This window comes from Lissotriton helveticus, chromosome 7 (assembly GCF_964261635.1).
Source record: "Lissotriton helveticus chromosome 7, aLisHel1.1, whole genome shotgun sequence".
Taxonomy (NCBI): domain Eukaryota; kingdom Metazoa; phylum Chordata; class Amphibia; order Caudata; family Salamandridae; genus Lissotriton; species Lissotriton helveticus.
Window position 1 is genome coordinate 1,196,376,386 of NC_136068.1, and position 25,906 is coordinate 1,196,402,291.

At 49.0% G+C, this 25,906-nt stretch overlaps 1 protein-coding gene across 1 annotated transcript in view; it reads right to left on the reverse strand.

The window, feature by feature from the left end:
- The window catches only part of RHBDL3 (rhomboid like 3), a 605,698-nt gene extending 589,999 nt beyond the window's left edge, over nt 1–15,699 (reverse strand). Inside the window, exon 1 of the mRNA XM_078650797.1 lies at nt 13,967–15,699. Within this exon, the coding sequence (XP_078506923.1) occupies nt 13,967–14,089 (123 nt within the window). The 5' untranslated portion in view covers nt 14,090–15,699. The remainder of the gene's footprint in view (nt 1–13,966) is intronic.
- Nucleotides 15,700–25,906: the final 10,207 nt, after the last annotated feature.

Genomic DNA, 25,906 nt, shown 5'->3' on the forward strand with positions numbered 1-25,906 from the left:
TCCTGGCGAAAATCCGTGTACAGCGCATTTCTGATGCTGTGGACAAGCAGTTAAGAAAATAACAGGCTAGGTTCCTCAAGGACGTGTTGATCAGATCCTTGCTCTACGCAACATAAAGAAGTGCACAGAGTGACAGAAACAACTATACATCAACTTCATTGCTTTTAAAATATCCTTTAACAGTATCCAAGTGACATCTTCTGGCATATACTGAGAGCCTATGGCATACTGCAGCAGATAGTTCTCCTCATCAAGAGCTTCTATGATCATTTTATCTACAAGATGGGAAACATTGAGTATAGCTTCAAAGTCAGGACACAGGGATGCACAATGTTACTTTTGCTCTTCAACCTAGTCATCAACTTGGTGATGCGACACACAACAGAAGACCAATCCAAAGGCATCAGACCGACTTTTTCAGGAAGTTGTTCCATCACACTTGCAGAGATGTCAAGGCTTCACAACAGAATACCACAGCAGTGCTCTGCACCCATCCATTTCTAGTCTAACACAGACTTATCCCTACACTAACTGCGCACAATTGAGATTGTCCTTCAGACTACACTGCGCAGGACATGGTTCTGAACCATATGGTTGACTTAGTGGGTGGAGGAGAACTCTGTTCTGTCGGACTTGCAATATGGCTTTCGAGCCGGTGTAGGAACCGTGGAGCAGTGTTTGAACCTGTCTCTTTTAGTAGGCAAATACACCAGGGCCAAGGTGGGGAACCTATTTTTAGCTTTTGTTGACCTTACAGCTGCATTTGATTACGTGATTCATAACAAACTTTGGTCAATTTTAACCCCTTCGCTGCGGCGGCTATTCCACCGCAGCGCTAAGGGGGAGGCGGGGCTGCGCGGCGGTTCCGTGCTCGTGACGGAACCGCTCCGTCAGGGCCCGCGGGCGAGCTGTGCTTATGACGGAACGGTTCCGTCACGGCCCCGCCCGCCTAATAGAACCTTCAGCGCAGGCGCGGAATTCGTGCCACGCAGGCGCGGCGAGCGGGCCGTGACGGAACCGCTCCGTCACCAGCACAGACCACCCGAGGCTCGTAACGGAACGGTTCCGTCACGAGCATGGGAGGGGTTAAAAGTGATGGGTGTTGATTCACAGATTATTTATTTTCTTAAACGTTTTTACAGTGATGCCAATGCACGTGTGCGCTGTGACCTACAGGGTGAACGCTCGGCTCCATTCCTAATCAGAAGTAGAGTTAGGCAAGGCTGCATCCTGGCATAGTGTCTTTTTAATTTATATATAAAAGGTTTGGGGAGGCTCTCTTAAACGATAATCATGACTTCCCCCATGTGTCGGGACAACCTATCCCAGCCCTCCTATATGCAGATGATGCGGTGCTGATGTCCCACACCCAAGTAGGACTTCAGAGGGTATTGGCTAGTTTCACCAAATTTATGAATGAGCTAGGCCTAAGAGTTAATTCTTCCAAGACTTCCATTATGCGTTGCGGTACCGGCATAAAAAAACCTAAAGATATGTTTGTGTCAGGACAAAAGATTGGGGTCACTAACAAATTTTCATATTTGGGCATCCTTTTTGCCCACAATGACTCCTGGTCGCAGGCTGTGTCTGCGAAAAAAAGTAGCACTGGGGGGCGTGGCTAGCAGCCGATCGTGATGGCTGCGTAGCTGAAGAGCTCCGTGGGTGAGGCGCCCTCTAACACTGATCCGACCACTAATCCGTCATAGTTCGAGGCTCCGGGGGCTGCAGCTAAGGTCCAGAACCGAGCAGCGTGGACCGGTAGAATCGGGAGGCGATCTGACACTGGAAACTGGAGGTGGCGAGTGACAAGCTTTGCAGGCCTGCCCGACAGCCACAAGCCGCGACCTGCCGTACTTTGGGAGCCGGGCGGAAGTGAGGGAGAGCCGGACAACGTGAACCCGTAAGTGCGCCCTACTTCGGCCGGGACGGAAGGCAAACAACTGAAGGCTCATCACCTGTGGGCCGCAGACAGTGGCGGTGATTCCGGTGCTGACAGGGACCGCGGTAGGCACGCGGTAGTGAATGAGACGGAGCGGCAAGACGCGATATTGGGCCCGGAGTAAGCACTGCACGACTGTTGCCGCACCGCCTGCACCCAGCGCCCTTGGTGTATACCGGCCCCCCTACGACAAAGCAACATAAGTGGAAGAGCGGGGGTGCTTTAAGCAGCGGTCCTCCCCTCACCCGGAAGAGGCCACGGCAGCAGCCCGCGGGCCAGAGGACTTGGGGCGAGAGCCTATAGCGCAGCAGCGCGCGGACCGGTGTCATCGGCAAACCCCTGTAGCAGTGGGGGGGAAACGCATTGGCCAGCACAAAGGGCAAAAACGCGGCGAGGAAGAGACCGGCAGTGGTGCCTCCCATTGAAGAATCCTGTGGGCTGCACAAAAACGGGCAGGCCTGCGATTGCAGAGGAGTCGCGGAATTAGGCCTCCCCTTTGTTGCCTGGTGTGGCATAAGTACTAATAACTGTGGAGACCCCACGGCCACCGCCTCACGGATCGATCGAGATCCGTCACCAATAGCAGTGTCATCATCACCTTGCCCTAGTGTGTCCAGGCCTGCGACTTATGGAGAAGCACTGGGACATAACACGCCCCCAATTGGACGCCTTTGCCCATCGGTTGCTGCTGGAGAGCTGGTACTGTGGTACACGAACAATTCCGCTCCAATTACTGATCTGGCTCTATCGACTATCTCCTCCTAAGTCTGACTTGCCACGGCGAATCGCTTGAAGGGTGCAACATGGCAGGCAGGGGTTCGAGGAACCACTCAGCTCAGGCTAAATTGGACAAATATGCATATGACAAAAACAATACACAATACACGGAAGGACGTCCATCTACGGGGAAAACGCCAGACGGAGATGGGGAAAAAAAGGTCACACTGGAAGACATCATGAAGGCGCTAACGGCCGTGCAAACAACAGTAGGGACAATCTCCACAGACGTTTCTCTGCTGTGGGCGGACTTTCACAAGATGACTGAAAGAATCAAGGAAGTGGAAATAGTCACAAAGTCATTGGTGGAGGACACGTCCGAGTTGCAGATAGCGTTGGCTCGGATCGAGACGGAAAACAAACACCTGAAGGAGAAGCTGGATGACCAGAAAGGGCGCTCGAGAAGGAACAACGTAAGGTTTCTTGGAATTCCGGAAACAGAAGGAACACAAGCCATGGACCTGTATGTGGAGGACTTAATCACAACCAAACTGCAACCCATGGGTTTATCCAATTTCTTCTCAGTCGAAAGGGCTCATAGGGTCCCCGGTGGCAAACCTAAACCGGGAGCAGCCCCGAGACCCGTGCTTGCCAGACTGTTCAATTTTAGGGAGAGATACGCGATCCTCCAAGCGGCGAGAGCTTCTCAACTGATCCGTATATTAAACTCGACTCGTGCCTTCTTTCCAGATTACACGGCAGAGGTAGCCCGTCGCAGGAGAAGTTTCATAGAGGTCAAAAAAGCTTTGAGGGAGCGTGAGTTACTTTACTCCATGTTGTTCCCGGCTCGGCTCGAGTAGTAGCTGACAGTAAAACGTGGTTCTTTGACACACCAGAGACGGCATACGATTGGCTGGAGGGCTGGCGGCAGGCAGGAGTGCGTCGGCGTACCAGCAGGACTCACTGGCACCATCAGGAGGAAGGTCACGACGGATCTCAGGAATCAGAACGAGAGGATCTGAACGGCTCGCCATGACCGGAAACAGACGAAAATGAACAGAGGCTAGACCTCTGACTTCCCGGCCTACTGGAAATAATGCTGTTCTGACAGATGGAGATCGAGCTGACTCTGGAGTCTGGACTGGGGCGAGCCTGAAGGGGCGTAGGGGGCTGCTGCCTTTACGGACCTTTTACCCCAACAAGCAAGTACTATGGTTTGGGGAGAAGCACTCTGCTAAGTTGGGGAGGCGGGCGGTTTTTTGTCCGTTAAGCAGGGAGGCAGGGAGGGGGGTTGGTTGGGAAGAAACGGTTTTTGGTTTTAAGTTTCTGTTTATTGTGGCAGGCATTGAAGGTATACACACACTGGGAACACGACGAACTGGCAGTTACATCGAGATTAGGTCGGGAGGGATGCTCCTTCACTCTAAACACAACGCTGATGACACACAACGCACAAGCTGATATACACGGTGAGGCCTCACAGGACTCCCTAGTAGCCCTCCTGCGAATACTAACGTGGAATGTCAGGGGGTTGGGTGATAAAATTAAGAGGGGACTGGTCTTGCAGGCCTTAAAACGCTATGGTTCTGTGATAATTCTACCGCAAGAGACACACTTCACGGGGAGGGCATGCCAGGCGCTAGATAGGAGAGGATACAAAATGGCGGTGCACTTCGAATTCATGTCAGGCTCAAGGGGAACTGGCATTCTGGTAAAAAAAAAATCACCTTTTATGATACTACAAAGTAAGGTGGACGACCAGGGACGCTTCGCCGCGATACAGGGGCAATGGGAAGGCCAACTTTTAGATATAGTGTCAGTTTATATTCAACCTGCGCTTCAGTCCATAGCATTGCCTGCACTAGGAGAGTTTATTCTAGCCTTACCGCAAAGGGATCTTATTATAGGAGGAGACTTCAACACAACGGTAGATGCATCAATGGACAGAGTCCCTACTAGACAGCAACCGTCTGGACCCTCCCGGTTCCAGGGCTTCCTTGAGGCAATGGGACTGATGGATGTCTGGAGACACATACACCCCACGACCAATCAGTACACTTTTCACTCCGCGGTGCACAACAGTTTATCGCGGATACATTATTTCCTGCTCTTGGGGAATCAATTACAATGCGTAGAGAATATAGACATTAAGCCCAGGGGCATATCGGATCACTCTCCGGTACTGTTGACGCTGGCTTTCCAGGAGAAAACCCGTAAGACAATATATCCTATTTATCCCAACTATCTTAAGATTCCCAGTATCAAGAAAGAACTCAAGGTGGCGACTAAACACTACTTTGAGGACAATACAGCCTCAGTGGAGTCGCCCTCGATACTCTGGGAGGCATACAAGTCAGTTCTCCGGGGTCGGGCGATAGCCTCCATCACTGGGTATAAACGCTCGCAGCAGCAAGAATTGTCGGCATTGGAGTTGGCCCTACACGCGGCGAACGTTACACACATGGCAGACCCTACACCAGACACAGCACACGCCCTACAGATATGTCAGCAGCAATATGGGGACCACCTACAGAAGCAAACGATAGACAACATTACAGCAACGACCCATAGAATATACGATATGGGAGACAAAGCAGGAAAAATGTTCCGGAACAGGAGGTGTCGGAGGTGGCAGCTTTAGAAGCGCTCAGCCACATAGATACCCAGACACTGACGCATGAAGCTAGCATGGAGCTGGAGGCAGACCTCACAGCTGATGAAATACAGATGGCTATAGGGGCGGTACAACCTGGGAAAGCGCTGGGCCCTAATGGGATCCCCATAGAATGGTATAAGATCATGTCTGACACCCTCAGTACATCATTATTGGCAATGTTTAATGATAGTCTGGCGAATGCGGAACTCCCATTGGATCAACGTACCGCGACGAACGTGGCAATTCCAAAACCCGGCAAGCCCCCATGGGAATGCACCTCATATCGCCCGATATCACTGCTAAATGCGGAAGCTAAAATATTAGGGAAGTTGTTAGCCAGCAGGTTGATGGCCCACCTCCCGCAGTTGATCAATCCGGATCAGTCAGGTTTTATGCCGAACAGAAATACTACCCTCAATCTCAGGCGAGTCCACGGGGTGCTAGCACGAGCCTCATCGTTATCGGAACCGGCGGTGATACTATCATTGGATGCTAAAATGGCATTCGACATGGTGGAATGGCAATATCTTTTCGCGGTTCTGTCCCGAATGGGGTTCGGCCCTAAATTTAGGGCCTGGATAAGACTTTTATACGCTAACCCAGTGGTTCAGGTGACAGCTAACGGGCATTTATCACACACGGTGCCATTGGCCAGAGGGACGCGTCAGGGTTGTCCCCTATCACCCTTGTTGTTTGCACTGGTCCTGGAGCCTCTGGCGACTTTAATTCGAGCAACCCCATTGCTGAGGGGTATTAGTTGGAAGGATGGATGGGAGGATCGCCACTCGCTCTACGCCGACGACATGTTGGTGTATCTGATGGACCCAGAACACGGAATCCCTGAACTTCTCGCACTCTGTAACGCCCACGGGAAAGCGTCGGGATACACAATAAACTGGGCCAAATCAGTGCTGTATGTTCTGAAGGGACCAGTTCCTTCACTCCCGGTTGACTGCCCTCTTGTGCTAGCGGAGGACTCATTTAAATATTTAGGTATATATGTTACCGGAGACGCGGTTGACTTCTTTGGGAAAAATTTGGTAAGACCTTTAGAGCGACTGAGACGAGATGTGACCCACTGGGCATCTTTGTCCCTAACGCTGCTGGGTAGGGCAGCGCTATACAAAATGATGGCACTGCCACGATTTCTTTATGCACTTGATAACACTCCTTACCCGGTTCCATTAAGGTTTTTTAAACAAGTAGCAGCTCTGGTCTCGACCCCGTTGTGGGGGAGCCGCTCGGCCCTTATAGAGCAAATTAAATTAAACAAGAGCTGGTATGATGGAGGGATTGCGTTGCCTAATCTACAATTATATTATTGGGCGGCACCGCTGAAAACCCTCAATCATTGAATCCATGCACCCAAAGATGATCCAGCGTACAGGGCGGATAGGGCACAGCTGGGCGCGAACAACATGCTTGCGGTGCTCTACAATAGGAGACTTGCAGCGAAACTGATAGGACCCACAAAGCACTCTGCCACACTCTGGTATACGGCACAAGCGAGACTGGGGTGGAAAGGAATTATAACCAAACTCACCCCGCTGTGGGACGCCAAGGCGTTGGGTCAATTGAGAAATAGTAAGGGCTTTACACAGTGGGACAATATTGGCATATCCACGGTGGGAGACCTTTGGGACAAAGGAACAGTGATTCCTTTTACACAACTTCGACAGCAATACGAATTGGGTTCGACTGAAACGTATAGGTACGTACAAATTAGACATGCATTGCTAACAGCGCTCCCGGCAGGTACCGATGTCCCAGAGGCCTCCCCACTGGAGGATCGGTTATTAACTGACTATATGCAACATAGTTCCACTTCACTCACATACCGAAAACTGCTTAACAATCTACCGGATCCAACGCTTAAACTACGTGAGAAGTGGGTGGAGGAAGTGGGTGAAATGGACGATACGGAATGGTTGGAGGCCCTGGCATCTCCTATGGAAGTGGGCATCTCAGCTAAGTTTAGACTAGTGCAGCTTAAAATCTTACATCGAATACATTACACCAGGACCACTTTGTATAAGCTTCAGCGCACACAACACCCCTTCTGTCTCCGTGGCTCCGGGGATGAAGGTACCCTATTTCATACTTTATGGGAATGTCCAGCAATAACTGAATTTTGGCGGCAGGTGATGCGCACCATTTCACAAACGTTAAAAGTATCCCTCCTACCTGAACCACGAAAATGTATTCTTAATATGTGGGATCCGATAGATCTCACTCGCACCGGACGGGTTTGGGGAACACTAGGCATGATGATTGCTAAGAGAGACATTGCACAGAAATGGGGCGCGGCAGATAGGCCTACATTATCGGCATGGTGTAATCATATGGACCTGGTAATGATTACGGAACGTTCAGTATATGCCAGCAGAGGGAGTCCGCGTAAGTGGAATTAGATATGGACTCCATGCAACGTTTTTCGAGGGGAAATATGTGAACCACTGCCTGAGGAAGACGTTGGTAGTTCGGATGAGGAGGTAGAGGATGATTGAATTGGGGTGGTGGGGGGACTGTCAATGACGGAGATCGAGATGTAATACTGCCACTATAAGTACTGTTTATTGAACTAAGTAAAGATAAGTGATCGTAAAAAAAAAAAACTAGCACTACTGCGCACTACATCTGCCCTTAGAGCTTTTGCTAAAAAACTAGGCAAAAGACCACCTGAGGAGCTTATCAAAATATACAAAGCAAAATGTGTCTCAGCTGCTGTTTAGGGGACTGGGGTTTGGGGGCCAGTTGACTTACTTCCTCTTCAAGTAGTAGAAAACTCTTTCCTAAAATATATTTTATCCGTCCCAACCGGCACTTCTGCATCTATTTCTCATGCAGAGTTGGGCCTCTCCTTTATTTCAGATCTCATAAAACTTGAGCCTGTGCTGTTATGGCACAGACTCTGAACAAAGGAAGAGACAAAATTAAATAGAGACATCATTTTGGATGTTTTGAAATTGGATGGGGCCCTGAGGATTCCATGGATAAGCTATGTTCGAAAGTTTTTACAAAATCTGATCACCTAGAGTACTTCACTAATACCAGTGTTATTAGGGGAATAACTAGGAAGGAACTAAAAGCAAAGACCTCCAGTTGTGCCCCTGTGATAACATCTCTAAGCAAACCACGATTCATGTTTTTCTTTTTTGTAGATGTTATTCTAATGCCAGGAGAATGAGTATAATCTCTGTGTGAAAATGGGTTGGGCTTCGTCAATGTCGATCCGCCCTTTTGGCACTACAACAGCTAGACAATGTGCACACTGTTTTTAGGATGGTTATTTTTTTGAAAAAAGTTCTGTGTCAAAGAAAACAATTGTTTCTCTTTTAAATGTTTTTTAATTCCAGGTAAGCTTGTCGAGTTTAATAATGTTTTATCTCTTCACTGACTCTCAATCGATTTGTTTAAATGAAACTTTGTATGAACTTTTATACATATTAAATGTTGTTATTATGCTTTTATGATTTTTTGCTTATAATTGAATAAAGCTTTCTTTGATTTGACTTAGTGGTGTCACCTCTACAGTACATTCACTTCCTCTCACCAATCATATCAACCATCCTGAAATTAATCTGATTTTACCACATGCACACAACTTTGGGTCAAAGATGCACAATAAGCAACATGCTTCTTCCAAAGAGAACTACCACGCAAATGTCAGCAATGGACAATCATACACTCCAGCAAAAGAAAACAAACAGTAAAGGCCATCAGCACCTTCCATACGCATAATGTTCTACACAGAGGCAGTACAGCGGACCTCCATCCCCTACATTCAATTCGTATCTTATAAGGCTACATTTTGTTTCTCGTGGCCATTGCTGTTAAGATATTGTGTTTACTGTACAAATCAAAGATCAAATACACTGGTCAATCTATTATTTGTCTTAAGTATGAGTACTTAAAGTCCTTGTATATTATTCCAATTTTAAGGAAATATCGTATTAGATTAGAGTGCAATGGATGTACTAATGAAGTTGCAGAATAGTGATTTTTTTTTAGCATAGGATAATCTATTAAAGGCTGTTATGTATTACCTTTATGAATATTGTTTTATATGAAAGTTGCATGGGCATTAATTTCTTATCAACTTTTGTTTGTTCTTTAAAAAAATACCTAATACGTTATATAATCTAACCTTCCTGGACACTATCTAATATAATCCACCCCTAGCCTTCATGACACACAACCAGGTGCAATGATCACAGACTTTTTTGACTCAGGAAAACAAGAATCCCAGAAAATGAGCCCGCGTTCTGAACGAGCTTTGGAATCAGATGAGTGCGATAACAGAACACAACAGAAAGTAATACTATAGCTGAAAGATTACATGTTTAATTCATCCTACACCTAACTCCTCCCCTAAATAATTATCATTTCATTGTATGATTTTGGACACATGTATGCTCAGTCTATGTGTAAATGGTGTCATTTTGTAACAAGACGTAGCCTTAGATATACATCTGCTACTTAAAAAGACATCAGAGAACAGAAACGGTCACTGCTTGTGTCATGTGTATAGCGCACAACTACCACTGATGCGGCCTCCAAGTCCTGTTCCCTAGTAAGAAGTAAAGTGAGCAGGACCTTGCACAAATGGTTGGAAGTTGTATGGGTGGAGTGTGATATATGAGATGAACTGGGGTGGACGCGAGGGCCAGAGATGTGCCCTGATGTGAAAGCCACCATGCACATGATGGTACAGCTCAGTGTGCTCCTCTCATCATGCATGGTGGGAGGAAGTCCTACACGAGAAGCATGGGGCGTCATGCACGAGGGTACATGTGCTTCAACCGTGTTACGGCAAACTTGATATTGTTGTGATGCTTGGCGGCTTCTCCGACAGAAGTACTACCAAGTAGCGAATCTAAGCATCATACGCACACTAGCGCCTTGATGTCTGATTTGGTGCGCAATTGAGAGTTGTGTCCATTAGTAACCGTGTGTTGAACTTGTAGGTAAGGATATGGGGTTTAAGTCTCTGTCCCTAAAAACTAGCACCACAATACTGTGGGGCAGTCCTTCATTTGAGCTGGTGGTTTCTGGTGCTCAGCACCGGCACTTAATCATCAGCACTGGTGCTTTTCATGACCACCAGTTAAGAACACATTCATTTATAGTAGGCAGGAGAAGATGAGGTAATTCACCCAGAATCACAGGATGTTGAACCAACGCCGAGACTTGAACCTGGTTCCAAAGCTACGAAGTCAGCAGCTCTAGTCATTATACCACATCCTCTCCCCACTTTCATGGTTAGTAGTTGTTTCTGTTTTAAGGCAGCGCTAACAGGCGAAATGAGGTGATGCAAACTGCCTCCGGTCAGGACTCCAGCTTTTTTTTTTTTTTTACAAATCAACCACTGCTGTGGGGAATAACTTCTTATGGATGAATTAACTAAATATGCCGCTTGACATATAGAACCTTCATTATGGCATCTGCTATTTATACCTGGCTGGTGACTGCCGACTTCCGGGTTGTTGTGACACCGGCTCTTTAAGGTTACTCCTGTGTGAGATGCTACTGTAAGCCACCCTGAAGGTGGGCGAGCATCACGGCGAACAGGTACTCGTTCTTGCTATTACGCAGCCTCCTGGGGCCGTTCGGTGTCTGTTAAAGCCTGGTGACAGCTTTTCCACTGCGGTATCCTTGAATCCTTAGCATGGAGTGGTAACGGAACGTTGTCTGCGTTAACATACGAATAGTGTCATTATGAAGCATTTCTTAACAGCAGTCGGTCTCCCGGCACTTTATGGCAGATGTTTAATGCTACACGGTACAACGGTACTCATTTTATAGTCCTTAAGGCAGGGTTATCTGTATACCTGTCACTATAAAGTATGGGGGAGGGGGCATGGGATGTATTAACCCAGCGAGACACTATACCCTGGAAATATAACATCGGGCGTCGTCACCAGGCGCGCAACACCCATTGGACTCAAAGGGCTTCAGCCCCCTCCCCCTCGTGTGTGCAGCCCGGGATGCGACAGCTTCCCAGGCACACACACACAGCCGCACTCGAGCACTTCACAGGTCTTTAAAAAACTATTTGCATGTTAAAGAGGCTTTGTTGTTGTTTCACCCCTTCTAAGAGCCCCTGCAGCCCCACTCTGCCTATTGCTTAAAGTTTCATCCCCCCACCCCCTTCCCAAAATTTGGCTCTAGTTGCGCCTCTGGTCGTCACTACCAGGGGCTGTGTTTCTAAAGGAAAAGCTGGGGTCTCGCCTCACTTCCCTGCGTGCCTCTGTTCCCCCAGCCTGCAGGTGTTGGGGTTACCTGCAAGCATGGCTCGCTCCATACAAGCCGAGCTGAGGACGGGGCTGCACTCCCGTCTCTCACGTCCTGCAATGACCCTGAGACACATTCAAGCGTCGCAGGCACCAGCGCAGGCATGAAGCATCCGGAGCCTGCGCGCGCCCGCCCGCCGACGGTGACCTCATCGCGGCATCACGTGCCGGGGAATTAACCGCGTCCCTAGACCTGCAGCGCGCGCGGCCCCTGGGCTCCGGCGGCGGGCGCAGGCATCCGCGGAAAAGTGATCTCATTATCAGCCCACGTGCTCTGAAATTAGCCGCGCGAACAACAAGGTGCAGCGTGCTATTGTGTTTTGAGAGGATTAAAGGCACAGTGCACAGATATCGGTAAGGCATCCTCGACACATGGATTCTGCATTTAAAGGGAGAGCGTCTCGCAAAAGAAGCTCTGCATTTGATGGGACAGCACCTGAATTTGCATTAGTGTACCTATTTTACTAATCTGCATGGCTGAGAAACATTTTTGGGGAAAGTTGCTGTACATCTCAGTAGGACTTTATTGCTTTTAGTGGAGAAGTGTTCCTTTTAATGTGAGGGCACTAAAACCTCTCAGCAGGACTGCTTCTAATGCAACAACATTGGTACGTGTCAGCTGGAGTGCGCTCCATTGAATGGTCAGCCCCTGACGCTTCTCAGCTCAGCAGACTGTTTCCCACCGGACAGTGCTGCTTTTCACGGAGTAGCTGTGTCATTCTTTAAACTGGGGAAGATGTGTTCCTAGTGGAGGTCCTGTCAACTGGAGAACCAGCGTTACATTGCTCGTTTAAACACCTGATGACAAATTGTGTGATCCTGGACAAAGCACTCGATTAGCAACAACTTTCAGCAGGACTGCAATACTTTCAGCATACCTGCATACTGGTGAAGCGATCAGCGTGCAGGTCAAAGGTTAGACTTCCTCTGGGTGTACACCACTCAGCATGACCTTCCTCCACCCCGTCGTAAATACAAGTAACCTTCCCGACCTCGCAGCTGAGAGATACGACGTACAATCAGCTGTTACTAGTAGCGCAATAAGAATGCCTTGGGCCCTGGTGCAAGCAAGGAAAATTTCCCCTTTTGACTGCAGTTGGTGTAGTAAAATACAACAATTATTAGGGTTACACTGGCCCTCCAAGACTCTGGGCCCTGGTGCAACTGCACCTGCCACACCACTGTCCGTTACATGCATTTTACCGAATCCCTCGACTCACTACTACCACGCCTGAACGCTATTGCTTTGCTTTTAGATGGATGGTGCAGATTTTTTTTCTGCCTTTTAACATTATAAAGAAGCTGTTTTTTTCCCTCCTCGGATTCTATGAATGCTTTAAAAGACGCAATACTGAAGCTTACAGCAGGCAGGGGATGTCTTCATAGAGATTGTTTCAACAGCACGCGTGAAACGGAAACTCGTGTCAGCAAGTACCTTCAAACAGCCAGTACCAGCACGCACCTCTGTGGCAGTGCATTCCCTTCCTATACATTCAGAGGGCCGGTGCGAGATATTCTCCACTGCCTAGTAACAACACTTTCTGAAACGCAAGTTTCAGACGACATGCGTAAGCACTTTTGCAGCGACCCTCCTGTGCAACTGTACAATACAGCTCCCAGCACTTCACAAAAACTGTCACATTCCATATCAAACTGCCTCTGACCACATCTAAGGGCACTGCAACTCCTGCGATACGACCGCCCTCTGTCAGTAAAGTTATAGTCTTAAAGAGACAGTCCCGGCACTTCCCAGCAACAGGACAGGATTTGCCAGACGCAGAGTGAAACTCCCAAAAGGCAGAAAAACATGTGCCCATATATATATATACGCATACAAACATACAAACACAGACAGACAGGCAGACAGACAGACAGACAGACAGACAGGCAGACAGACAGACAGACAGGCAGGCAGACAGGCAGACAGGCAGACAGACAGGCAGACAGACAGACAGACAGACAGACAGACAGACAGACAGACAGACAGACAGATAGATAGATAGATAGATAGATAGATAGATAGATAGATAGATAGATAGATAGATAGATAGATAGATAGATAGATAGATAGATAGATAGATAGATAGATAGATAGATAGATAGATGATAGATAGATCGATAGATAGAGTGATAGAGTGATAGAATTTAGATTGATAGATAGATAAATAGATAGATAGATAGATAGATAGATAGATAGATAGATAGATAGATGGATGGATGGATGGATGGATGTGTGTAAAGCATACAGTGCCGTCTGTGTAAAGTGCTCCTGCAGCTATTGTGAGACAAGAACGACAAGAGACAGTGACAGGCATGAGACAGTGCAAGGTCAGCATGCTGCTACAAACTACGGACACTCACATCCTCCGGGGCCATGGGCAGCACTTCCACCGATTCCAGCACCTCGATCTGCTCCGCCTCCGAGCCGAGAGCCACCGCCGGGGACGGGTTGGCCGGCGGCTCCGTGCGGATTCTCTCCCCCATGTCTGGAAAAGGCGATGAGGCGAGCACTAGCCAGTACCGGGCAAAGTTTCAGCCGCAGCAGCGCCTGCCGCCAGGTCCTCCATGCCTCCTGTCAGGAGGGGCAGCAGGCGTCCAGCAGCATGCTCCAGACGCACGGACACCCCCTGACCCGGGCACCGCAAGAGGAGCTCAGACCCCCGCTCCGCGCCTCGGACAGTGCGCCACACCGAGCCGCGCACCCAGGACCTCCCTGGCACCTTCTCGGTGCTACGCGTGGGTGCCCGCGGGACCTCCCCTGGCACTTCCTCAGCGCATCGCGTGGGTGCCAAGAGACCTCCCCTGGCACCTCCTGGCGCGTGTGCCAGGTGGACCGACCTCCGCTGGCACCGCCGCGCCTCCTGGTATGGGCGCGCAGCTGATCCCGCCTGGCACTTCCCGTGCAGGTGCAGGTGCACAGACACTCTCCCTGGCGGCTGGCGTCAATGCCCTCAGGCCCCCCGGCAGCTCCTGGAGCGGGTACTCAGACGTCTCCCGCTGGCACTTCGTCACCTCCTGGTACTCAAGGGATCCCCAACAACCACCCCACCCCGGCGGCCGGTGCGGGTACTCAGACGACCTCCACTGACACTTCCACAGGCGCTCCGAGGACTTTCTTGGCACCTTCTCACCTCCCGTTGTGGGCACTGCACTTCACCTCTGGTGCGGTCTCCCAGCGCACCTTCCTGGCACTTTCTCACCTCCTGGTGCTGTGTTAGAGGACCTCTGAGGCACGTCCTCACCTCTCGGTGTATATATTGATGCGTCCTCCGAGGCACTTCCTCACCTCCTGGTGCCGGCGCGTATATTGAAGCCTCTCACTGGCACTTCCTCACCTCCTAGTGCTCCTAGGAGCTCCTTCTTGGCACTTCCTCACCCCCTGGTGCCGGCGCGTATATTGAAGCCTCTCACTGGCACTTCCTCACCTCCTAGTGCTCCTAGGAGCTCCTTCTTGGCACTTCCTCACCTCCTGGTGCGGTCGCGTATATTCAAGCTTCTCACTGGCACTTCCTCGCCTCCTAGTGCGGGCGCACAGAGCTCTTTCTTGGCACTTCCTCACCTCCTGGTGCCGGCGCGTATATTCAAGCTTCTCACTGGCACTTCCTCACCTCCTAGTGCGGGCGCACAGAGCTCCTTCTTGGCACTTCCTCACTTCCTGGCGCGGTGTTAGAGAACTTCTGAGGCACTTCCTCACATCTCGGTGTGTGTATTGAAGCGCTATCACTGGCACTTCCTCGCCTCCTGAGGCGGCCACGCAGGGCTCCTTCTTGGCACTTTCTCGCCTCCTGGTGCGGGCGCGTATATTCAAGCCTCTCACTGGCACTTCCTCACCTCCTAGTGCGGGAGCACAAAGCTCCTTCTTGGCACTTGCTCGCCTCCTGGTGCGGGGAGTCCTGCTTGGCACTTGCTCGCCTCCTGGTGCGGGCGCACAGAGGTCCTGCTTGGCACTTGCTCGCCTCCTGGTGCGGGCGCACAGAGGTCCTGCTTGGCACTTGCTCGCCTCCTGGTGCCGGCGCACAGAGCTCCTTCTTGGCACTTTTTCGCCTCCTGGTGCCGGTGCGTATATTCAAGCCTCTCACTGGCCCTTCCTCACCTCCTAGTGCGGCACACAGTGTTCCTTCTCGGCACTTGCTCGCCTCCTGGCGCCGCCGTTCATAGGACCTGCGCGGCACTTGCTCACGTCCGGGTGCGGGTATTCACGGGACCTCCCCCAGCTCCCCCTAGCGCGGGCGCTCGGAGCCGAGCGCATCACTGCACAGCACAGAGGACTGAGAGGAGCGAGTCCCGTTCCCAGGCAGGCTGGAGCGGAATGCACACCGAGCAGCCTGTCCTGTCTCAGGCAGTGGCCTCCGCCCGCTGCTCCCCCGTCCCGCTGCTCCCCCAGTCCGCAGCGCATCCCATGCACCGGGGGCAGCCAGAGATCCGCGGCGGCGCTGGAGCACTCTTCAGAGTCGAGGCGCTGGCATCAATGCTACACCACTGAAGCCACGGGGATTGTGAAAAAGTCACGGTTCTCACGAGGAACAAGTATAATAAACGAGTCACGTGTGGATATCTGTTTTCAGACAAAATTGTGATTTGCCCGTCAACAAGTAAAGTGACTTCATTTTGTTTTGATCCCATTAAAATATATGTTTTCACCACACACCAGAATTACAAAAAATGCACTTAATTTGTGCTTTCCTAGCAGTTGATATATTCTGAAATATTTGTACAGTTATTTTACAGGTATTTAAATGCCTTTCCTTTCACACTCCCTGTGCCCCAACGACATTGTCACAAAATTCACGTTACAAAATCCTCTAGGAAAGAAAAGTAAACAGCAATCTCCATCTTAAAAGAATAAGAAGCAATTTAACAGAAGAAGTAGCCTGAAATTTGACCTCTGTCTTTGAACCAAAGCAAATGTGACAACATACAAATAAAACTCAAATGCATCTTTATTGCTCATTCATCTTCTGAACTCCAGCATGGTTCTTCTGGGGGTGCTGAAGCCCTCCCATGGTCACCAAAACCCTACTTCTAGTACCTATGAGCAGTATGCAATAAATGACAGAGCTACGTCTTTCACATTAACCAAGTGCCCAACAGGAAAAACACATGCTGCACTTCTCCTACTGCACTGTAGGCAAAGACATACAGCTATTACATGCACTTTTTGCTATTGCACTTAAGGCACAACCTGTCAGAGAGTGCACCTCAGGCAGACAGAACCATGGAATGCACTTTACACACTGCATCCAAGGCAAAGTCAGGCTGAACCGTGGAATGCACTTTACAAACTGCATCAAAGGCACAGCCAGGCGGAACCACGCCATGCACATCTCCTGCTGCACTGTAGACGAAGAACTATAGGAAAAGACACACAGAAATGTGGCATGCACTTTTCTACGTGCACCTCAGGCTAACAGAACTATGGCATACACTTAAGAAGCTGCATCCAAGGCACGGCCAGACAGAATCATGGCATGCAGTTCTGCACTATAGACAGATACACACAGAAAGATGTGGCATACACTTTTCTAAGTGCACCTCTGGCAGACAGAACCACATCATGCACTTTACAAATTGCTCAGAAAGCAGCCAGGCAGAACAACAGCATACAGTTCTGTTGCACTATAGGCAAAGATATAGAGATGTGGCATGCACTTTTCTAATTGCACCTCGGACAGAACCATATCATGTACTTTACTGATTTGCATCCAAGGCATAGCCAGGTGGAACACGCACTTTGCAAACTGTGAAGGAAGTGACCCGCTTAGAGCCACCCAGGTCACTCGCGACCACCTCTCGGCCTTCCTTGCAAATGAAGAGTCAGTCAGACAGTAGAGAATACAAACCAAAGATATTTATTAGAAGTACACTCGAATGGAGTCCGGTCTGACCAGCCTCCTTAGATTGCTGCAGAGGGACTGACCTCCACCAACATGGTAAGATATAAGGTACATCTTCAGAATCACTAAAGACACATCCAGACTGGAAATTTCCAGTTGGTAGCTGGTGAACAAAGGAGATATAGAAGGGTGAGTTGCAATCCCAGGACCGGGTACATCCTATCTCAGCGTCAAGGTTACTCTGCCTGCACCCGCCGCTCTAAGGGTGGGAGCTGGCCTATCTAGTGTGAAAGGTATGTGATGACAAAAAAAGTCTATTTATTAGTACAGCAAAGCTCTACCTTGGAGAAATATGAACAAAATATTGCAGCTGCTTTCTGCTGAGGCAGACAGTGTGGGACAGAAGTTAATTTTGATCATGGCTCAAAATGGCAGCTGAATACAAAATGGTACAATGCATAAAGAATTCGGCTAAGGAGGGAGGAGCCAAGCTCGCGTCCGAGATGGCCGCGTTTTAGCTCGGCTCCGTTCACTCTCCTGTTTGCAACAACTATCCTGTACTTTATCCTGCCCCGGGAAGTATTCTACGATGTGCAGTGGAACGACGATACCTCGCAGGCGCTTACCGTTTGCTCCGGTGGTTCCTGGGTGTCACGGATCCTGAGTTACGCCCCTGTCTGATTCGGGGCCTCCGGAGCGGCCGGGCCCGACACTCCTTGGCGGCGCCCGGGCTGGACGGGGTGCGGTGGCCGGCCCTTGGTGGTGGTGTGGAGTCGTTCGGAGGGGCCGATGTGCTAATAGACCGATTGCGGCCCCCCGGGCCTGATCCGGCGGTCCTGCGGCCTGGTGTTGGGGCGCTGCCTTCCATGGACGGGGTTAACCGTACATCTGGCTCGTCTCCCCTTTGTTCTCCGACCCGGCCATTTTGAGTTCCTCCGCCCGGGCTCGGAGAACGGTGCCGGCGGCGTGTGGGGTGCCGGCGCATCGCCTTCTTCTGGTGGCCCCTCTTCCTGCCCTGGTGGCACCTCCGCCGGTGGCTGCCGGTATCCTATTTGGCCCCGTTGGTATCCGGGCGGGGGTTGGTGATTGCAGCGGCCCCGCCGGGCTTCTAAGATGGCGGCCGGCCCCATGACTCTCGGCCTTGCTGGGACCGGCGATGCGGATCAGCCGCACGGCACGCTTTCTGAATACTGCAAAGGTGAGCCTACACTTGGCGACATCCTCGCCGCCCTGCGCTCCTGGGGGGCGCCCATGGCCGCACCTGTCGCTATCCTGGAGAAAGGTCCCTTGGCTGGGCCTGCCGGGCCCCCTCCGGTTTGTGCGGCTTCATCTCTGTTATGTGCTGCTGGAACTTTCCTTGGGGTCGTGTACCTGGAGGCTGCAGTTGGTGTGGATATACGGAAGTCCGCTGCCCTTCTTCATCCTGTGCCCCCGTCTGCTCCGGAGGTTCGCCAGCCGGATCCCGTCTGGACCGATCTTGATGGGTCTCCTTTTCCTCTTTTGCCTCACATGGCCGAACGAAGATCCTGTGACTGTGCCGCTGTACCGGCTTTCTCCATGTTCTCTTCGGAACTGTGCCTGCTTTGCCTGAGGTGGTTACTGTACATTCTGGATCATCCGTGTCGCGATCGCTATGACTTGAGTGTCTTTGTGATTCGACTCCCTGTTATTCACCTCCGTTTTTCTGTGATCTGGTTCCTGCTTTGTTGGACGACTACAGTTTGCGAAAAACAAGGACAGGGTTGAGCTGATCTTGCCTCTGTGGACTTCTATTTTGTGGTATGGTTGGGTGATCCGTTTCTAATTGTATGATTCTGTTTGTAACTTCTTAACGTTCCTGGAGCTTATCCGTGTATTTACTATCTTCCCGTGGGCTCTGAGTATTTTCGGGCGGGGGGGTGGGAGCCGAAGGGGTTTAGATTCTGTGGCTCCTCTCCCGCTGTTTTTCCCTGTTTTCCCTTCCCTCCCCCCCTTTTTATCTACGTGATTCTTTCTTTCTATATTTCTTCTATATTTCGGGTTCTAATTAGGGCGACAGGCACGCTGCTGGGGGGTAGGCCATAGCCTTCTGCAGGGGTGCAGGGTGGGCTGTGCGGGGTGGTGGGGGGGTTTGTTTTATTGTATCTTTCTTTGTTCCTTTTTTGGTTCTATGGCTCTTCTGTGTCCCCTAATTTCGTGGCGCGGTGTCGGCACGTCGCCCCTCGGGGTGTTTGTGCTGGCATGGCCCTTTTGGTATGTCTGCTGTTACGTTTTACTACGCATTCGTTTCTCCTGTGGCCACTAGTTCCTTGAGCCGAATTAGTATTGGGTGCTTTGTTAGCCGTGGGGGGCGTGCACTGACGCTGCGCCCTCACTTTCCCCCTCCTTTTTTCCGATGTCCTTTTCCTCCCTTATTTTCCCTTCCCCCCCCCTTAATTTTCTTTTCCTTTCCTGGGTTGCTGTAACGGAGGGCTTTTAGTTTCATAAGCGTACTTTTCGCTGTTTTCCTATTATGTACCATGGTAGTGGTGGGAGGGCGTTGAGCAGCGATTGTGATTGTTATTGATGTGGGACTCACGTTCTGCCTTTGCCAAAATGTGACTGTTCTTTTGGTCTTTTCCTGTTTTCGAAACTTCGGCTTGCTCACGGCCCACCGCGGCCCTCTGGACTCTACAGATTGTCATTATCCTGCGAAACCCCCTTTTTTTCTATTATAAAATTAACCTACTCTTCTCCTGTCAGTGATGGCGGCTCGACGACTTGTTACCCTTGCCTTCATATGAGCTAGTTAGTAATGCTGTTGTCACTCCTGTATTGCCTCGTATGTCAATTTATTGTGGTGGCCGGCCCGGTGGGTTGTAGGCCCGTATCTGTGAGCGCCTTCTGTACAATAAAGGTTTAAAAAAAAAAAAAAAAGAATTCGGCTAAAACATGTCTATTCCAACAGACTCTCCTTTTAGCATTTTCTAGCTCATTTTGCTACTGTCTAAGAGCAAATCATTTCTTACAGAATATAAGGGCTACAACTACAAGCTGATACATGTGTTATCAATATTAAAAAAATGCCTTCATCTATTGACATTAGATCTTGTATATCCTGCATCATCATGACCGTGGCCTTAGTGTCATGGACATGGAATCTTTGACTTGAGCGTCAGTGTCTTTACACAACAAGCACAGTAATGGCAATTTCCTCAGTGAAACCCAAAAAGACCACGTGGTTTATTGAAGGGAAGCCATTGGAAACAGTCACAGCATACAAGTATCTGGGCGTCTGGATCGATCATAAAGGGAGACCTTCTGTGCACACAACAGAAATGCAGGCAGTTGCACGCAGCCTGGAGGGGGCTTTTATAAGAACGAAGAGAGCTCTCCACTCCCAGGACTTTGTCCTGCTAATAAAATTGATTGCTGCTAAATTCCTTCCTACAATTTCCTTTGGTGCAATAATCTTCAGAGACAAAATGAACAATTGGCTAGACAGAGCGCAATCATCGTGCTACCGTAGGGTTTTCCAACTGCCAAATTCGACCTCTCACGCCCAAATTCGAAAGGAATTTTCTTTATCTTCCCAGCGATGGACCATGAGCGCAAGATACATCGCCTACTGCCTAAAAACAAAGGAAGCCAGACCTCAGACTCTAAAGAGCTGTATATGGTCTTTGCTCAGCAACCCCAAAACATCATGGAACAAATACTTGATCTTCTGCCTCGAATCCCTCCAAGCACAGGACATATGGTCTACCTCGCTGCCTATTGAGGCGAAATCGAAACTTCTTTCTAAACAGGCAAAAATCCTATCAAATGACCATGATACGCAACAAGTAGTACAGCTCTTCCATGGCTGCTGGGCCTCCAAGCTATACGCCCCGAAAACGTTACCACCCTACCTCGCATCCTCTATGAAATCTTATGTAAAACTCCAACTAATGAGATTTCGTTTTGGCTTAATTCCGCTGAAGGCATACAAGTTTGGCCAAGGATACAAGAAAGAAGCTTCCTCCCAATGTCGCTTCTGTAACCAGGAAGAGGAAAACCTCACTCACATTTTGTGTATTTGTCAACGTTTATATGCCCAAAGAATCTTCTGGCTTCGCCCAATTTGGGTTTCTCTTAACATCAGGACATGCCAAGAAGCACTTGATGCATGCATGAGGGGCGACTCACCTCAGATGGCGACGCGCTTTGTCAAATTCATTACAGAAATTAATTCCTTGATTTTATCATCCGACCAAGAATGAGTTTAGCCCCCAAAAGTGACATTTCTCTTTACCTTTTCATTTCACAAACTTTCAGATTTTTTTTCGATTCTGAAAATCGTCTTTTAATGGTCAATCATGAGTGTGTAGATTGCAATGATTTTAATTAATTGTGCAAATAAATTTTTACTTTTACTTTACTTTACAACAAGCACAGAAAGCAGGGAGATAATGCATGCAGAGGCAGCAGGTGAAAATAATTCCAGAAATTGCAACCAGAAAGATAAGACTCTTCCAACCCCAGGATGTGAATAGACCGCAGCACCATCCAGAGAGAAACCAAGTACCATTCTCTTGGTGTTAGATGAGAGCCTGCGCAACTTCTGGATGGCAGCATACACATTAAGGGCATGGTCTGGGTGTATACACAACAGCTACTTCCAATGATGCAACAGGCCCCTCCCCGGTCAGCAAGGATGAGGTCCAAACACCATCCGGTTTTGTAAGGGAAAACCTCGTAGCCTGGAACTCAGCTGTGATATTCATCAGAATCCCTGCTGTTTTATTAATAACCCCTTCTACAACTCTTGTGAGCCGACGAATATTAAAACTGTTGGACATGGGGCCCCAAAAGGGTACGATTCCTTTCATGGCATCTGTGAACAGTTGCAAAGTGGTATCTGTCTGATCTATATCTTCTGTATTAATAACCCTTGTAACTCGGAGCAGGTATGCACTCCTATGCTGCAATCAATGGTTCTTATGGTAATTGGATGTGTATATACCCTGGGGAAAGAAGAAAAGAGAGGTAACATATACCAGACCACCCCCTAGGAAGCCAAACATAAGCTTGAAATCCTCAAACAAAATAGACATTATATGGTGGGAGCAAAGGCAGGCTACTAATTCCACTCAACGTATATGTGTAATTGCAATTACTCTCTCCCACTTTCACCTTCCCAATTCCCCGAACACAGAAACCAGCTGTTGTGTTGGCTACTGATACTGGCATCGCTTTGTCCTTAGTAATATTGCAGGTTTGGAAAGATCGAAAATATTCAGTGGCATTGCACCCTTGGAAATCTAACATTTCATTTTGAAGCCATGTTTCGTTCTTTACCTTCTTATATACATTCATACAATCTGTTGGAGACAGTGTACCAGGGGTCCCTTGTCCTCCTAACCCAGTGGGAGTAAGCCCTTGATGGAAACGTATACATTCTACCACAGTGCGAGAGTCAGCAGATGTCATATTTATAGCAGAGAAGTGAAAGTGATAATGCAGCATAGTAAACTGTTCAAACCACCCCTCACAACTCCTGAGATAGGATAATGGCATCAATAATAAAATATCACTCATATGTGTAACTGAGGGATGGGTGTTGTCCCAATCAAAGAGCGTACAGGGTACTTTTCTTCCAGGAACCAAGATATCCCTAATACAAACATCAATGCAATTGCAATTATTACTGCGAAAACTATTTTAGCAGAAGTGGAAATGGCTGTTCTTCCTCAGTAATAGGCAGACCAAACTGATACATTGTGTAACCAGAGAAAAAGGAATGCAATAAGACTAATAGCAAAAGATAAGAGTTCCCAGAGTCCGTTAAAGCCTCACTGGCAGACTCCTATTGTTCATCAACGTTGGCGCTTTTGAGCACCAGCGGTGGAGCTGCTTGATCCTAGCTCTTGAAGAAAACCCCACGTCGTCCAAGATACCTTACCCCCCCAGGGAAGCACGTTTGGTCAATCCTGTCCAATGTCTGAACAACGCACCAATTTCGCCTTTCCCTAAACTACTGTTGGTACCATGGGCAACGTACACCCTGACTTGCACGGTCCTTCCCTACTAATCTGACTTCTCCTTTGGTGCACAATTCCTCCGTCGGGGGCGCAAATTGTAACTGGCTACTCCAGGCACAGAGGGGTCAGTAAAAAGGGGCTCAGACACAGAGGGGCCAGTAGAAGGGGGCTCTTGGATTGTTTTAATCTCCAGGGGCACTACTGCATTTAGCACCTCATAAATCTCGGCCTCTGTTTTGGTCCATGTAAGATTGGCACCTGAAAAGGGGACAAATCGTGGGATTTGCTCCCATTCCGATTCCCTAATTCCCTTGTTGACCCACTGGTCATAAGGTTAAAGGAGAGGCAATCATCAGCAATGCTGACAATGAATCTAGTTCTTTCGGCTGATGACTTTGACGGTTGTGCGTGTTGCAAGGAGCACTGGGACCGGCCCCTTCCACCTCGGCTCCAAGTTCTTCTTTCTCTGAAAATTGTGGATCAACACATAGTCACCAGGCCGAATGTTATGTCCTGGCCCTTCGGGTACTGGCGTGGAAGAGAATCCTGGATCTGTTGGTGAATAGAATGCAAACTTTTAGTCAACTCATACAGATAGTCCACTAACGGAGGATATTCAATCTCCGAAAACCGACGAGGATGCGGGACGCACCAGACATTTGCAGGGTGCCCAAACATGACCTCGTAGGGTGACAGTCTTGTTCTAGAATGTGATGTTGTTCATGTGGACAAAAGGGCTCATGGTAAAGCATCTGGCCACTGCAACCCTGTCCTCTCCTGAATCTCTGCCAATTTCAATTTGACAGTACCATTGTATTTCTCAACCAAACCCGCAGACCGGGGGTGATTCGCAGCATGAAATTTCTGTCTGATATGTAGTCCCTCACAAACTAACTGGATGACTCTTGCGTTAAAGTGACTTCCGTGATCACTCCAACTCAAACAGGGCAAGCCGAAGCGAGGAAAGAACTCCTTCAGGAGTACTTTTGCAGTCACTATGGCTGTATTTTCTTTGGTGGGGTAAGCCTCAACCCATTTACTGAATACACAAAGAACACTAGCACATATTCCAAATGGTTGACTCTGTCCATTTCTATAAAATCAATCCGAAGGATCCCAAAAGAGAAAGTGGGAGGTGCAAAATTACCAGGCGGTGTAGGGGTACCTTTTCCAGGATTGTGCATCATACACACCATACAATATTTAACCAAATGAGCGGCAGTCTTCGGGATGTTATCATTTTGCAATGCAGGGTCTAACAAATTATAAATACCTTTAGCACTAATATGAGCTGGCCCTTGCGTCATGGTGACTGCGGGAAGAACATATGCATCTGGTAACATCCATCTCTGTTTCCCTGACTTATCAGTCCAACACCCCTCCTCATCCAAACATGCTGTGCTTTCCTACCATATTGCTAATTCCTTAATCGTTGCCTCACTCTGTATCTCCTCGACATTTTCCAGCATATCCTTAAACATGGTTACCTCAGGCACCCACCTAGTGGGACCTTCTACAAACATTTTTTTCATCTTTGTTCTGGCTGTCTCCTTGGCTGTCTGTTCTGCAAAGGCGTTCCCCTTACCCACATCATCAGTAATTTTCTTGTGGGCGCTGCACTTCACTATCGCTAATTTCTTGCGGAGTGTCAAAGCCGACAAAAGCCTATGTATAAGGGGGCCATGCTGGATCGTCATCTCATGGGAACTGAGAAACCCTTTCTCTGCCCAGAGCCATCCAAAATTATGGGCGACTCCGAAGGCATGCTGACTGTCAGTATAGATATTGACAGCCAGTCCCTCACTCAACTCACAGGCTCGAATAAGGGGAATGAGCTCTGCAGCTTGAGTCGACTGACAGGGAACTTGTGATGTCTCAACTACCGTGTGTAGTGTTGTGAAAGTGTATGCAGCTGTTATAGTGCCATCTGGTAGCTTAAAACAAGAGCCATCAACATATAGTTCCCCTTGAGTGTCAGATAAGGGAACATCAGTCAGGCCTACCCGTCATTTCATCTCTTCCTCCGTTCGGAAGATACAATCATGTATGTCAATTTCCTCACTTTCAGAAGGGAGGGGTAGCAAAGTGGCTGGGTTCAGAGTGGCACATCTTTTGATCGTGACATGTGGTACAAAGAGAGTTAGCTCATAACTGGTCAGACGTGCACTGGTGAGGTGCTGCTCCTTGGCTTGGTCTTATTCAAAAAGGTATCCACAGCATGGGGCACCATGACTGTGAGGTCAGTATCAAATACGAGCCCAGCCGATTGTCTTATTGAGACGGCCACTGCCACAACCGCTCTTAGACAGCTCAGGAGAGCTCTTGGGACAGGGGCAAGAAGAGCAGAAAAATAAGCACACAGCCGTTGCTTACCTCCAAAGGCCTGTGTTAAAACAGAAAGTGCACAACTGAGTGTCTTGTGTACGTACAGCACAAACTGCTTAGTATAATCAGGCGTACCAAGCATAGGCACAGAGAAAAGCACA